The sequence below is a fragment of the Pleurodeles waltl genome, chromosome 12 (assembly GCF_031143425.1).
Source record: "Pleurodeles waltl isolate 20211129_DDA chromosome 12, aPleWal1.hap1.20221129, whole genome shotgun sequence".
Taxonomy (NCBI): Eukaryota; Metazoa; Chordata; class Amphibia; order Caudata; family Salamandridae; genus Pleurodeles; species Pleurodeles waltl.
In genome coordinates, this window is record NC_090451.1 from 47,627,314 (window position 1) to 47,641,561 (window position 14,248).

A 14,248-nucleotide genomic window follows, 5' to 3' on the forward strand; every position below is an offset into this window, starting at 1 on the left:
TGCTGGGCCTCCTCGTCTCCATGGTGACGTTCTCACCCTCCCTCCCACACTCTGCAGGTTTTGGTGAAGACGCTCTAGGCCTCTTAAGTCTCTACGGCTCCTCCCAGCGGCGCTCCGGCCATCTCCTACCAGCTCTTTGGTTTAACTGTCAACGGTAAGTCCTTCTTCGCTTTCATTTTTAACCAATATTGACTGGAAGACCAATGAGAAAACCGCTGCTCCAAGAGGGGCGGGGTAAAGATTTGCGAAATGCGCCTGCGCAACCCGACGTGAGGGTGTCCCGGGGCTATGACGTTGTCGTGTCATTAGTTGACCACTTCCGGTGATGGGCACCGGGTGCTACGCTGGCGTCATGGCCGGCTCCCGGCTGGAGCTTAACTTCCTGCGGCTGCTGTCGCGCTGCGAGACCATGGCCTCGGAGAGCCCCGAGCGTGGGGACTGGCGGCTGGAGAAGGTGGGTGACGTCACTTCCGCCCCCTGATGTATGATGTCACTGGCAGTGAAAGTGACGTGTATTAGCGGTATGGTCTTAAGTCGTAAAGCATCGAGACCACTAGCCGGCACAAGGCAGCCGATGACCGTTAACGGGTAATTATGGGACATGTTCTGACCCTTGGGTCGGTTAGTTAATTAGCGGGCAGTTCATTAGCTCTCATTACTGACAGAACATGAAAATTAACAGACAATCCTCTGCTTCCTATATTATCACCGACCGGCGTTTTGTTGCCTTCTGTGACCTTTTATTACCCGTGTTAGTGCTGTGTGAACAGCATCCCCGAAAGTGCTGTTTGGAGTGAACCTTCCCTTACTCCGCTATATTATTTTGTGTCATGTCCGACATAATATAACACGTCACTTTTTAAACAGGAAAAGTGTGAAGTCCAATATCTTGGGGAAGGGGGCAGTACTCCGGCTACTACTTTGCGCCGTGGCAGAAGATCAAGTCCTCGAAACACCTGCGAAGTGTTGCCACCCATTTTCATGTTGTAAGGCAAAGCTCTTTGCGTTTTTTTTATGTTACGTTTAAGTTACCCATCCTTAGAGCACCTAACCTTCACCATTGGCACAAGAGCGAGTTTGACACTCATCTGTATACTGTCCATTTGGGGATGTTCCAGGCTTATTGGTTCCTCTGTTGCATAGTGAGCAAAACTCGTTGTAATAAAAATGGCAAGAACAGTTGCCAAAGGTTTTGCCCCAGCAGCTCACAAACTAAGAGTCTGCATGTCCAAATTCCATTGAGTGATCCAGCCTGTCCTCCTCGATGAGTGCCATTACATTTAGTAGTAAAACTTGTTTGCTGAGTTGCATGGCCGATGCAATGCCCCTGTGCTTTAAAAACATAGACTGATATAATTGTAGTCATCGTTGGAAGGCTCCCAGTTCTTTGACTTAAAATCCACACTGGATGAAGGACAATGTACTGTTGCCAGAAGAGCGCAGGGTGATACAAAGAAAGATGGAGTGTCTGTGCCCCCTCCCCCGTAACACAACATAACCTGTTTTGTAAAACATAAAGCACACATTAACCCTTGGGTCTGTTGGTGTTGAAATAACAGATGTTTATTGCTACTCAATTCAGTAGTACATTTTATCGTTCTAGGAAGGATGAGGGGCGGAGCAGACACACCCATATTTGAAGTTGTGACCATGAAGTCAATATTGATTCCTAGAGTGAATACATTAGTCCGCAGACCCGCCTACCAGACTATGTACTTGGAAACCCTGATAAACCACACCAGAACCATACCTAAGGCAGAGTATGATAGAACTGACTGTAATGATTTTAATCCTTTGATAGTTATGTCCAGTTCAGGGAAGCCCAGCTGCTAAAATAATTTGTTGGGTGCCTAGAAGGAAATTTACTCTGCAGCTGTTACTGATCAAGCTTACATGTTAACCTGAAGTCTATAACATTCATAATTCTCAAATGTAACCAGAGATGTTTTAAGGTATGGGGGGAAAACACAATTACTTAGGGCCCACACATACAAGGGCCCCAGGGAAAGTTGTCTTTCTCTCAGGCTCAAGTCTGCATATTTCTGTAACTCAAGCTTCTACGTATAATTCTATATTGTTGGACAACACGGGGCTTGAACCAGCAGGAAATAGGTAATACAATTTAATGTTGTTCCAAGCAGGGGCCCACCAAAATATTTCTTGCCTAGGGTCCCCTAAATCCTTAAAATACCACTTAACGTAACTCCGATCAATAAATCTGTGTAATTCTATTCCATTGTTACTTCCTTGTTAAAATGTGTGCATTCCACATTAATGACCTGATTTGACTTAAGTGGTCTAGACGTGATGCTTTTGGACTTTGGCTGTGTTCATGGACTCCATATGTACTTATCTGTTTAAGCAGTGTGTTGGGTTTCTTTACAATTAAATTGGCCACTAGATGGCTCTGCTTACCACACTTTTGTGTCTTCAGCTATGTAAAACTCGCAGAATCCCAAAACTCCTTACTAATAGTACATCTGCGTGGGTGAGCTTAAAACGGTCTTGTGTTCTATACAACAGGTGGATCAAGGCACCCAATCGTCCAAAACTCGTTTTACTCTTTAGCTGTATTGTTTTAAGGCCTGGCTTGACAGTGCACAACTGTTAACAATTCTTTAAAACATGGCTCACCTCCTGCAATTGGTTGTATGGTGTATCATGGCAGTTACTGTTCAGTGCTTACGCTGCAATGTATGTGGGATTTTTTGTTCAACTCAACAATACAAAATAACTCTTTAATCTTTCCCTCTTGGATTAATTGAAGAGAGAAAGCCTTTTTTATAGCAGCACACTATTCATTAAATTCTTTAGTCAGAGTTCCAAATGTTGGCATGACATGTTGGCTTTGCCTGTGTTTATTACAAGCTGGTACCACATTTGTGACTGCTAGTGTAATAGATGGAAATGATTGAAACAACCCTAATACCCGAAACTCCTTGGGGGTAGTATTCCATTATGTTTTGTGCTTTGGCACACTACTTCAAGCTTTAAACCACGTTGGCATTTACACAAATAGTTAGTGGAGCCTAAACTGCTAGTTCTTTTCCCCTTTATAAACGGGGAATCACAAGCATTCACTGAGAGGTGGGGTCCTGTAACACGTGATGCTTCTCTGTACTATAATCTAGTTCTCATTGGGAACCGACACCTTGCTCGAAGTTACCTATGTTGCATAGATGAAAAAGTTCTGCCCGTCTTTTGATGACTTGACGTTAGACACGAGCCTTGAACCAACTCAAACTCCAAATCCCAAAATTTAAAAATAGAATTAGGGTCTGCTGCTTTGCCAGTTTGAGACTTTTTTTTTGGGGGGGGAAAACCTTTACACAATGTGTGGGGGGGCCACTGGACATTCAGGCTCTGGACCTCCTATTACCAGGGATGGTCTTTTGCCTCTGTGCCTACTCTAGGTTAGCATGTGATGCGCGGGTCAAACAGAACGACATGAACGGGCACGGGAACGTGTTTGTTTACCATGCAGAGGACACTCCAGTCCCAATAATCCTTCAGTTTGTGGAAAACTGATCATAGTCAAAATCGTAGGACTATTGTTTTGGACTCTAAAGTTATTTTGAGATTTGAGGCAGACTCGAAGTTCCTTCGTCAGACTAGGCTGGTTGTTTGTTCCAGTGGCTGTGGTCCCTCTCCCTCTAGTTAGTTTTATCCACATTTTCTCCCATGTCATGGACCTCTTTTTATGAGACTAAGGGCAAGTTCACCCTTAGCCTTGCAAGTTAGGTGAAAAAAATCTTAGAGTGTCTTGCAGCCAAAAGGATCAATGAGCCTGCGCTCGTGCTGTGATTTTTTTTTTTTTTTTTTTTTTTTTTAAGAACATTTTTAATAGTCTTTTATACATTTACAGATCACGAGAATCACATCTGTGTAAATGAGCCAAGTAAGCTAACACCCTTAAATGATAGAACAATTATTTGCTAGTTGTCAGTTTAGTTCCTCTTATTATGTATAGACATTTTCAGATTTTCATTTAAATAAACAAACTTTGCAGTGCTATACTGAAACAGAATACCCTGACACAGTCTGACGTTCTTCTGGGGAAAAAAAGGAATACCTTTTTCCAAGTTCTCCTTAACTGGTCTTGATTTGTTTGTGGGTGATTGTTGGTTGTCCAGTTTTTGGTATATGTTTTTGTTATTCCAAGGAGAGGTGAAGCACTCTGGCTATTAAAATGAGAGTTTTGGGGGATTTCTGAGACAGAACTGTAGTTTTCCAATCTTAAGTTCATTGACCTTGAACTAGTTTTGGCCATTGAGTCCTCTATGGCTTTGAAACACCCGGTGACAAGCAACAAATATAGGCCCATATTTATACTTTTTTAGCGCTGCATTTGCGTCATTTTTTGACGCAAAAGCGGCGCAAACTTGCAAAATACAATTGTTTTTTGTAAGTTTGCGTCAAAAAGCGGCGCAAACGCGGCGTTAAAAAGTATAAATATGGCCCATAATGTGGTGTCTTCAGGGTGTTATCCGCATACATTAACACCCCGGTAGCAAGGCAGGTGAAGCTGCATTCCAAGTGGGCATAGTCCCCTCCTGATCACACCTGGAATGGTGTTCTGCAACCGAATTGCCAGCTGCTGATACTCTGGATCCGCAGCTAACCAGAGGTGCTTAAATGCACCCGGTAAACTCGCATGTGGGTAGGCAGGGTCACAGGCCCACAGCCACCTAATGCCTGCAACTCAAAGGGAGAGAGCAGAACATCCCCTCCACCCCCCACCCCCATTTCTAAACCGGACTCGCCTGGCACCGGGTGCCCTCCCTTTCTACGATTTGTAGCAATCACAACTCCAGTTTACCACCTACTTAAAGCAGTTGATGTATGGGAGCAGAAATGGGCCCATTATTCGTCCGGAAATAGGGTCCCCACGTGGTTACTGTTCGGGGCTGAATAACTTGTAATGGCCAGATTTAGGTGTGATGATACTCTCCAGAAATGTCAGTTCATGCATTCCCGTGCCTTAATCCAGCCGATTTCATAATCGAGCTCTCAGTTTATAAGTGGAAGCTCTTAACAACATCCCCTTGTAGCCTCAGTTAAGCATTGACTAGAATCTGAGGGAATGATGAGCCCCGTGGAACACAGACTTTGTGGTGGAATTGTGCGAAGAATCTCCAGTTGTAGGTAGTGGATGGTTAAGAGAGCTTTCAACAATGCAGCAGTTCCAGGTCCAGCTTGAATATGGGCAACTGGCTCCCTATCCTATTGGGGATCGGGGGATTGTGGCTCATTTCCCAGTCTTTCAGCTAATCTCGAAGGTGAAAGTGGCTTACTCGCATTTTTTCTAGTTCTTCTTGATGGATCCTTCGTTATCAAGCCGCGCTTCCCCAGTATATCCAGTGGCAGATTCCCTGCATTTCACTTAGCAAAGCGGCTTCTTCAACCATGGTTTGATTTTGCTACTCTGGGATACTTTAAACTATACTCGAGGCTCATGTCTATATACTCTGCAGACTCCAGTGCTTTAACTCTTTGGCATTTATGATGATATCACTCCGCATTTCAAGATCTTCTGTGTCCTCCAGGTAGCAAGACATATCTCGGATAGGTCACTCTGCATCACTCATTGGGTCAAGCAGAGTCATAGAGCTTTTCTATAGGAATTTTGTGGCGGTCTCTCAGATCTAGAGTAGCCACACTTCTGACCCTTTTCCGGTTCAGACAATCTAGCAGTTGGGTGGCCACCTTTACGGTACACACTGCCAAGCTGTGGAATTCTTTCAGCATGAATAAGATACCCTATAAATCATCTAGAGCTGTTAAGTCCTGGCTATTACCAGGAATCTGATCCTGCCACCTACCAGGATTATCCCTTGAATTTGGAGACAACTTGTAAGCTGGCAAGGTTTGATCCAAACCAATTGGTAACCAGATGGAAATGGTATGTACCATCAAACGTGGCTGCCTACCTCACATTCTTCTGTGTCAGTGACATCCTTAAGCACAGTTTTAAGTTCATAGCAACATAATCGGAGGACCCCTGAGACCCTCACTCATGGAAGTGAGTTGTTTTATTTCTGTCACTTGTTTTTTTATAAAACATGTATTGCGATTGTTAGTAGCGAAAGCTAAATGTAACTGTTAAATTATGTCTGTAGAAGGCAACCTTCGTCACTTCTGAGCAGTTCTTATTACCTAAAAAAGAACCCTTCTGTTATTGTAAATGTCCTTTGTTCTGTATTTTTTTTTTTTAAATATCTATCGTTTGAAAATGCTTCTTGATGACCTCACAGGGTGTGAACCGCACCACTGCTGGCCAAGTTAGGTACTTCACAAGCCAACTATGTCTTGCATTCACAACCGTTTTAAAATGCAAGGATACACTTGTTCTTCTTTGCAGTGATTAACTGATGTGTATCATCTCACAAGGGCCCTGCTTCCGTTGTGCCCTGACCAGATTATGTTCCTCATCTTCTCTGTTTTCTCTATTACAGTATGTGGGCGCTCTGGATCACATGCTGACGACACTCAAGAAGCACCCCAGGTGAGGCACTGTGACTAATCCCGCAAACAGGTGGGCACTCGTATTAGGAAACTTTGGAGCACATATGCAGATACCAATGAATATCAAATAGTAAAACCCATAAAAGGAAAGTGGCTTATACCCATCCCAATAGCATATGAGCTCTATATCTATCTCTGGGAGCCATGTAGGTACACACCAGTGCTTTCTCCTCCCGCTTGGAGGGATTGTGTCAGGACAGGGCAGACTGTCGAGTTGGGCAGTAGAAGTATGCTGAAATAAATGTGTGCTCCTAAGCACATTCTTGTGTGAAGTCGAACATTTTTTGTCATTCTGAGATTCTGTTTTTCCTAGATGCATTGCCGAAATACATTTTCTCTATCCCAAAGTGTCATACCTTACTGTGCAGTAGAAAGTTTGGCAGAATCACACTTCTTCACTAGCGGGCAGTGTTTCCATTGTAGCACACTACTGACTGTATTGCAGGTAGGGATTTTGATATTCCAATCTTTGTAAAGTGACCTTTTTATGAGAACATCATAGTATAGCGGGTAAGTGGTACCTTTGTGTGGTTTGCAAATTAAGGTAAGAAATCTAATGAACCTCATTTAGTTTATTTTACATGTATCTGAACCGTTCGTTCTTTTCCCTGCACAAATCTAGCGCACGTAAATCAGAGTTGATCTTGCTCTAGTAAGAGAAATCCAGCCTGAACTACCAAGCTACATGCCGTCCGTAGTAGTGTAAAAGCGAGAGCAATTGTTGTACCTCAGCTGTGAGGAGCAGCTCCAGTCCCTTCGCATACAGAGCCCTTGATCCTTGTCTGGGGATTTTTTGTGCACGTTTGGATGGAAATCCGACTTGGATTGGGGTCAAAGGGCAGAAAGGGTGGTATATCAAAGTCGAGGATGCGCCTAAAAAATGGGAAAATGTCTGGGGGCCATGGTGTGGTTATAGAGGAGGCGTGGTAGCGGAGTCATCATAAGGGGAATCCAAATAAACTAAGGGGGTTATATGCTGGGTGCATGCTCCAGACCTTTGGTAATCTGGCCGTAAAAACGCCATTGATTGATTGTTATTGTAACTAGTAATGACTGACAGCCACTATTGTTACCACTATTATTCAATGTTCGTCTGCATTGGTAAAGTATGCAAGCGGTATCCTGAACCTTGTTTCAATAAAAAGAGTTTTTATATTAAAAAAAAACAACCTGTTTTTACTCTCCATCTTAAATACCTGAACCTCATCCACAAACCTCTATCAGGTTCACAGCCTTTCAAAGACGCAAAAGCGAATGTTCCAATCACACGTATCTGTGTCCTATGGTACGTTTGTTGTGTTGTAGCTAATCATTGTCCTACAACTTACCACTGCCTAGAGCCGGCCGCAAGCCCTCCTTTGTTCTGGTTACTCTCTCTTCACCAGCTCATTAGATCATGGGCAAAACAGCAGCAGCATCCTCCGATGACCAGTATCGGAACCACAGAAAATCAACAAATTTTCTTTCGCTGCATTGCATCCCATTATCCATGATGTTATCCATTGATGATAACTTTTTTCAGCTATCCCTCCTTTAAAAAAAAAAAAAAAAAAAAGGTCAAGTGACAAACCGGCTTCATTAGTTTCAAGTGAGAATAGTACTTACCTTTCTGATCCAAAAACTTCCATGAGTAACTAATCTGAGGGTTTGCACGGCACACATACTTGAGACACAGTAGCCTTATGTGTCCCTGTATTTGTTTCTTGTTGTCTGTACTTCATAATCTTTCTTTGCATCTTCCACTGTGTCATCAATAGAATGCACAAGATGGTGTGCTTCTCCCCAAGGAGCCCTGGTGGTCCACTGCGCAACACAGTTCTGCAGCCTGCCAAAGGAACCAGTTGAACTCCAAAGGAACCACTCATCGAGCACTGCTAGTTATCTTTCACGCTCCAGTAATAGTCGTGTAATTCAACATTAACCTTTCCCTTCTTGACCACCCCTAAAGTGAAAGTAGCTCACTTCTCAGGACAACACATCATATTTATACATCTCCTCCCATACGTAGCACAGCGTCCTGTTTCAACAACTAAATCCCCTGTCCAATCTTTCAGCATTTTCCTACCTCCCTGTGTTTAAGCGTTTCTGTAACAGGCCTCAAACTGCCTGCTTTGTACAGTAGCTAGGGATTTCTTTAAGTCCCAGTGCTTTGATCTCTATTTGACCCAGGTGGCCAGTGCATTAATTTGCCAGTCAGCGTCTGCATGAACACTCAAACGTTTTTCGCACCTTGAACCTTTGAGAGCTAGTTGTCAGTAATATGGGTCTCACCTTCTCAAAATGTATTTGTTTTCATGTAGTGAAAAGGAATAAAATTACTCCATGGATTGAAGTACGGAAATTGTATCCTGAAAGTTGCCATTTGGTAAAACTGTAGTAATTCTAGTACTTACGTCTGGGATACTTGTTTGGTGTGTCTTTCTAATAACTTGGATATTGTCACTGAAAGGTTGGTAGGGCAGAGGACCAGTCTGGCTCATATCTGTTAGTGGTCCCAAGTCAAATGCTGAACTTGTAGACCTTTGCAGCCTTTTAGATAGGAACAGGGCATTTGCTTAGAAACGGGAAAAGGGGGGAAATGTGAAACTACAAATCTTAGAGGGTAGTGTGCTGCTGGCTAAAAATCCTGCAAAGGCTGAAGGTTTCACGTGACATGAGCTGATTTGGTTGGCAGGATCGCCTCTGAAATGGTGCAGACTTGAACCAGAGTCTATCCCTTGTCATCCACCCTTTGCAAGGACTGAGGAGTAGTTGGTTGCATGTCAGAATCAACTGTAAAAGGCTGGTAGAGGTGGGTAAAGGTCAGTGGCTTGGCAGTTTTGCTTCTGAAAGGCTTGTAATGCTGGTTTAGATTTAGTCAAGGCACTATAAGGTTAGTAGAGCTGGACATATTCAGAACCATCTCGGACTGGCTGGGTTTGAATCAGTCATACATGAAACCTGCATCCAGTGTGACTGACTCTGCCTCAGCTCTGTCATTAAACAATGTTAGCCTCACAGAATAAAGGCCAGTAACTTGTGGCTGCTCCCGGACACTAAAAGGAAGGCCACACACAGCTTATGTAAGTGTATTAAGTGGAGAAAGGAGAATGGGGGAAAAAATGCTGAAAAAAACCCTCAAGAATAAGACAGATGATGACTAAAGGTGTACTCAAAGGGAAAGGATACAATATTGGTAGCACCAAAGAGAGAGCTCCTTGAAACAAGGGCTGCTTATGCTAGTGAGCCGGCGATGGCTGTGAAAAGCTGCATTGAGAAGGTGGTGACTGAGTGAGTCCTCCCCAGTCATTTTCTAATTGTCTGAGTATACTTCAGTAAATCTTGCAAAGGATCATAATAACAAAAAGTGAAATTCCACTGACCCCCAGAGGCTGTTAGCCACAGAATTGATTGTAGAAACTGTAGGGAAACTGTAGGGCCCAGAGAAGGATTCTGTTAGACAAAGCGTACAATTCGGCAGCACCGTGGGTGGTTGCACTGAATGCAGAAGTAATATTTGAATGTGTATAGATTTAAGAGAGATTCATTTTTTACTGTTTTACTGATCCTGCAGTGTTTGCATGATAGAATTATCAAGTACGTTTATATCATGAGTGGTTTGAGTGTTGAAGTTCATTGTATGCTGTTTGAACTGACATCCCATCAGCATTATTCCCAAAGATAAAGCAGAAGCTTGTTTGGTGCAGGCCAGAACTGCTTTTCCTGAACTATATTCTGGTGCCCGAAAAGGATCTAATGGAGCTTGATTAGGTTTTAATGATGGTAATGTGCACAGTGGAAACAATAAGGTGACGGAGAAGGTCAGAGCAGAGCCAGAAACTACTTTCTTCTGAGGTTTAGAAATAATGCATTATTTATATGAATTGGCAACATATGCCAGCATATATCGTAGTCGAGCACAAGTACTTCAACAAGAATGCAGGAAAGGAAGACGGGTCTCCTCTCTTCCTGCCAAATTCCTTTTGGTTTATGTTCAGATGGCAAAGTAAATAAAGGGGTACAGCCCACAAATGGCTAAAACACAGTGCAGTAAAATGAAAAGAAAAAAGATTGTGTTATGCATGGGCAGGGATTCCCCCTTCTAGATTAAAAGGCACAGAAGAAGGAAACAGATCAGCAGACAGACATAGGGAATGCCAACAGGTTAAAGTTTAATGTGCTAATGCATGCAGCATAAGCACATCGAAGTCGGCCAAGAAACCAAATGTGGACTGTATCAAAGACTCTCCTGCTTTTGCTTCAGTCTTGTTTTTGTTTCTTTTTTTTTAAATAAAAAGTTGTTGTAATGTTATCCCTTATAAAGTTCCAAAGATTCACTCAAGCGGCCAAAAGCATTAGCTGAAAGATGAATACTCCGTTGGGCTGTTTGAACATTTTTGTTAATAAAGATGGTGACCACATCAAGTTGGGAGTTTTATTTTTACTGCAAACAGACCATGATTTATCCCTATAGTTGCCTTTAAGAGAATAACAATTGTTACTACTTGTGGGTGCCCAGAGATCCGCCACATTGCATCACGTTCACTTCTCTCTATATTTCTTTGTCCTCCTTCCCCTTGCACCGTGATTGATGTTCTTCTAATTCCTTTAACAAATGTGATTTCCTGATCACGTTGAGAACAGTTTCAAGCAGGGGCGGCTTCTCCGTTAGGGCGGAGGAGCGTCACCCACCGCCAGCAGCAGAAGCTGCAAAACTTTCACAACGAGGGGATAATAAACTGTGTTTATTATCCACTCGTGAAAGGGGCGGGGCATCTGGGATGAGGAGCTATGGGGGGGTGTTTTTAAAAAAATGTAATTTAGTAAAATTCTACTTCCACCTCCCAAAACCAACCCTCCCCCTCTGCGTGCCGCACTGCCCCCTCCTTTTAGAGCGAAGTGATCAGCGACTGAAGTCAAGATATAATATTGAAATAATAAAAGCAATATTACCATTAAAACATTAACCTTTGATTTATTTTCAGTTCCCCTACTCTAGAAGTGCTCAGTGAGTATTCACGGAAAGTGGATTTCTTAAAGGGCTTGCTAGAGAACGAAAAACTGGTAAGGTGCAGTCTTTTGTTAAACTGAGTGTTGGTACTAAAGGTGGATTTCTGTTTTAGTACGTAGGCAAAATACGGTTCTGAGCCACTTTTGGAAGAATGTTCTGGTGCATTGTCTGACTGTTTGTAGTTTACAGATGAGTGGTATGCTGTATTGTCTTTGACTAGTTTACAGATGAGTGTTCGGGTGTACAGGGAGTGCAGAATTATTAGGCAAGTTGTATTTTTGAGGATTAATTTTATTATTGAACAACAACCATGTTCTCAATGAACCCAAAAAACTCATTAATATCAAAGCTGAATATTTTTGGAAGTAGTTTTTAGTTTGTTTTTAGTTTTAGCTATGTTAGGGGGATATCTGTGTGTGCAGGTGACTATTACTGTGCATAATTATTAGGCAACTTAACAAAAAAAAATATATACCCATTTCAATTATTTATTATTACCAGTGAAACCAATATAACATCTCAACATTCACAAATATACATTTCTGACATTCAAAAACAAAACAAAAACAAATCAGTGACCAATATAGCCACCTTTCTTTGCAAGGACACTCAAAAGCCTGCCATCCATGGATTCTGTCAGTGTTTTGATCTGTTCACCATCAACATTGCGTGCAGCAGCAACCACAGCCTCCCAGACACTGTTCAGAGAGGTGTACTGTTTTCCCTCCTTGTAAATCTCACATTTGATGATGGACCACAGGTTCTCAATGGGGTTCAGATCAGGTGAACAAGGAGGCCATGTCATTAGATTTCCTTCTTTTATACCCTTTCTTGCCAGCCACGCTGTGGAGTACTTGGACGCGTGTGATGGAGCATTGTCCTGCATGAAAATCATGTTTTTCTTGAAGGATGCAGACTTCTCCCTGTACCACTGCTTGAAGAAGGTGTCTTCCAGGAACTGGCAGTAGGACTGGGAGTTGAGCTTGACTCCATCCTCAACCCGAAAAGGCCCCACAAGCTCATCTTTGATGATACCAGCCCAAACCAGTACTCCACCTCCACCTTGCTGGCGTCTGAGTCGGACTGGAGCTCTCTGCCCTTTACCAATCCAGCCACGGGCCCATCCATCTGGCCCATCAAGACTCACTCTCATTTCATCAGTCCATAAAACCTTAGAAAATTCAGTCTTGAGATATTTCTTGGCCCAGTCTTGACGTTTCAGCTTGTGTGTCTTGTTCAGTGGTGGTCGTCTTTCAGCCTTTCTTACCTTGGCCATGTCTCTGAGTATTGCACACCTTGTGCTTTTGGGCACTCCAGTGATGTTGCAGCTCTGAAATATGGCCAAACTGGTGGCAAGTGGCATCGTGGCAGCTACACGCTTGACTTTTCTCAGTTCATGGGCAGTTATTTTGCGCCTTGGTTTTTCCACACGCTTCTTGCGACCCTGTTGACTATTTTGAATGAAACGCTTGATTGTTCGATGATCACGCTTCAGAAGCTTTGCAATTTTAAGAGTGCTGCATCCCTCTGCAAGATGTCTCACTATTTTTGACTTTTCTGAGCCTGTCAAGTCCTTCTTTTGACCCATTTTGCCAAAGGAAAGGAAGTTGCCTAATAATTATGCACACCTGATATAGGGTGTTGATGTCATTAGACCACACCCCTTCTCATTACAGAGATGCACATCACCTAATATGCTTAATTGGTAGTAGGCTTTCGAGCCTACACAGCTTGGAGTAAGACAACATGCATAAAGAGGATGATGTGGTCAAAATACTCATTTGCCTAATAATTCTGCACTCCCTGTATTGTCTATGACTGTAGTTTACAGATGAGTGGTATGTTGTATTGTCTGTGACTGCTTGTAGTTTACAGATGATTGTTATGCTGTATTGTCTTTGACTAGTTTACAGATGAGTGTTATGGTGTATTGTCTATGACTGTAGTTTACAGATGAGTGGTATGCTGTATTGTCTGTGACTGCTTGTAGTTTACAGATGGCTGTTCCTCTTTATTGTCTGACTGTAGTTTACAGATGAGTGATATGCTGTATTGTCTGACTGTAGTTTACAGATGAGTGTTCTGCTGTATTGTTTATGACTGTTTGTAGTTTATAGAAGAGTGGTATGCTGTATTGTCTGTGACTGCTTGTAGTTTACAGATGGTTGTTCCTCTGTATTGTCTGACTGTAGTTTACAGATGAGTGGTATGCTGTATTGTCTATGACTGTAGTTTACAGACGAGTGTTCTGCTGTATTGTCTATGACTGTTTGTAGTTTACAGATGAGTGTAAAGCTGTATTGTTTGTGACTGCTTGTAGCTTTCAGATAAGCGTTTTTCTGTTTCATCGACGACTGCTTGTAGCTCAAAAAACCCCAGCACATCCAATTTTCTGTTTGTTCGTTCAATAAATGTGGAAACATACTAGACGAAATTTATTTTTTCATCTAATTTAAAACGAAGTTCTGTAAATACAGGGACTATAAGTAAAATATTTGTTAATAAATAGACAAATGTAAAAAAAAAAAAAATACCGTGAGCACGGGAGAGCTAACTATTTTACATATTGCACCTGATGTGTGAAATTCACAGTTAATTAATGTTGTCTTCCAAACAAATCATCAAGGGAGTGGTTTATTACCTCCTAATGTGTTCACCATTTTGTGGAGTTGAACACAGCGCTGTTTACTTCACGGCCACCTGTTTGTCACATCGTGGGATAACCAATATCGG

At 42.5% G+C, this 14,248-nt stretch overlaps 1 protein-coding gene across 2 annotated transcripts in view; it reads left to right on the forward strand.

Moving 5' to 3' along the window:
• The first annotated feature begins 244 nt into the window (after positions 1–244).
• USE1 (unconventional SNARE in the ER 1) overlaps positions 245–14,248 on the forward strand; it is a 47,443-nt gene continuing 33,439 nt past the window's right edge. Inside the window, exons 1-3 of one of the 2 annotated variants that reach the window (XM_069216289.1) lie at positions 245–454; positions 6,456–6,505; positions 11,490–11,568. In XM_069216289.1, the coding sequence (XP_069072390.1) occupies positions 326–454; positions 6,456–6,505; positions 11,490–11,568 (258 nt within the window). In that variant the 5' untranslated portion in view covers positions 245–325. Of the gene's footprint in view, positions 455–565; positions 589–6,455; positions 6,506–11,489; positions 11,569–14,248 lie in introns of those variants that run through there. The other variant, XM_069216290.1, reaches the window with a different exon arrangement.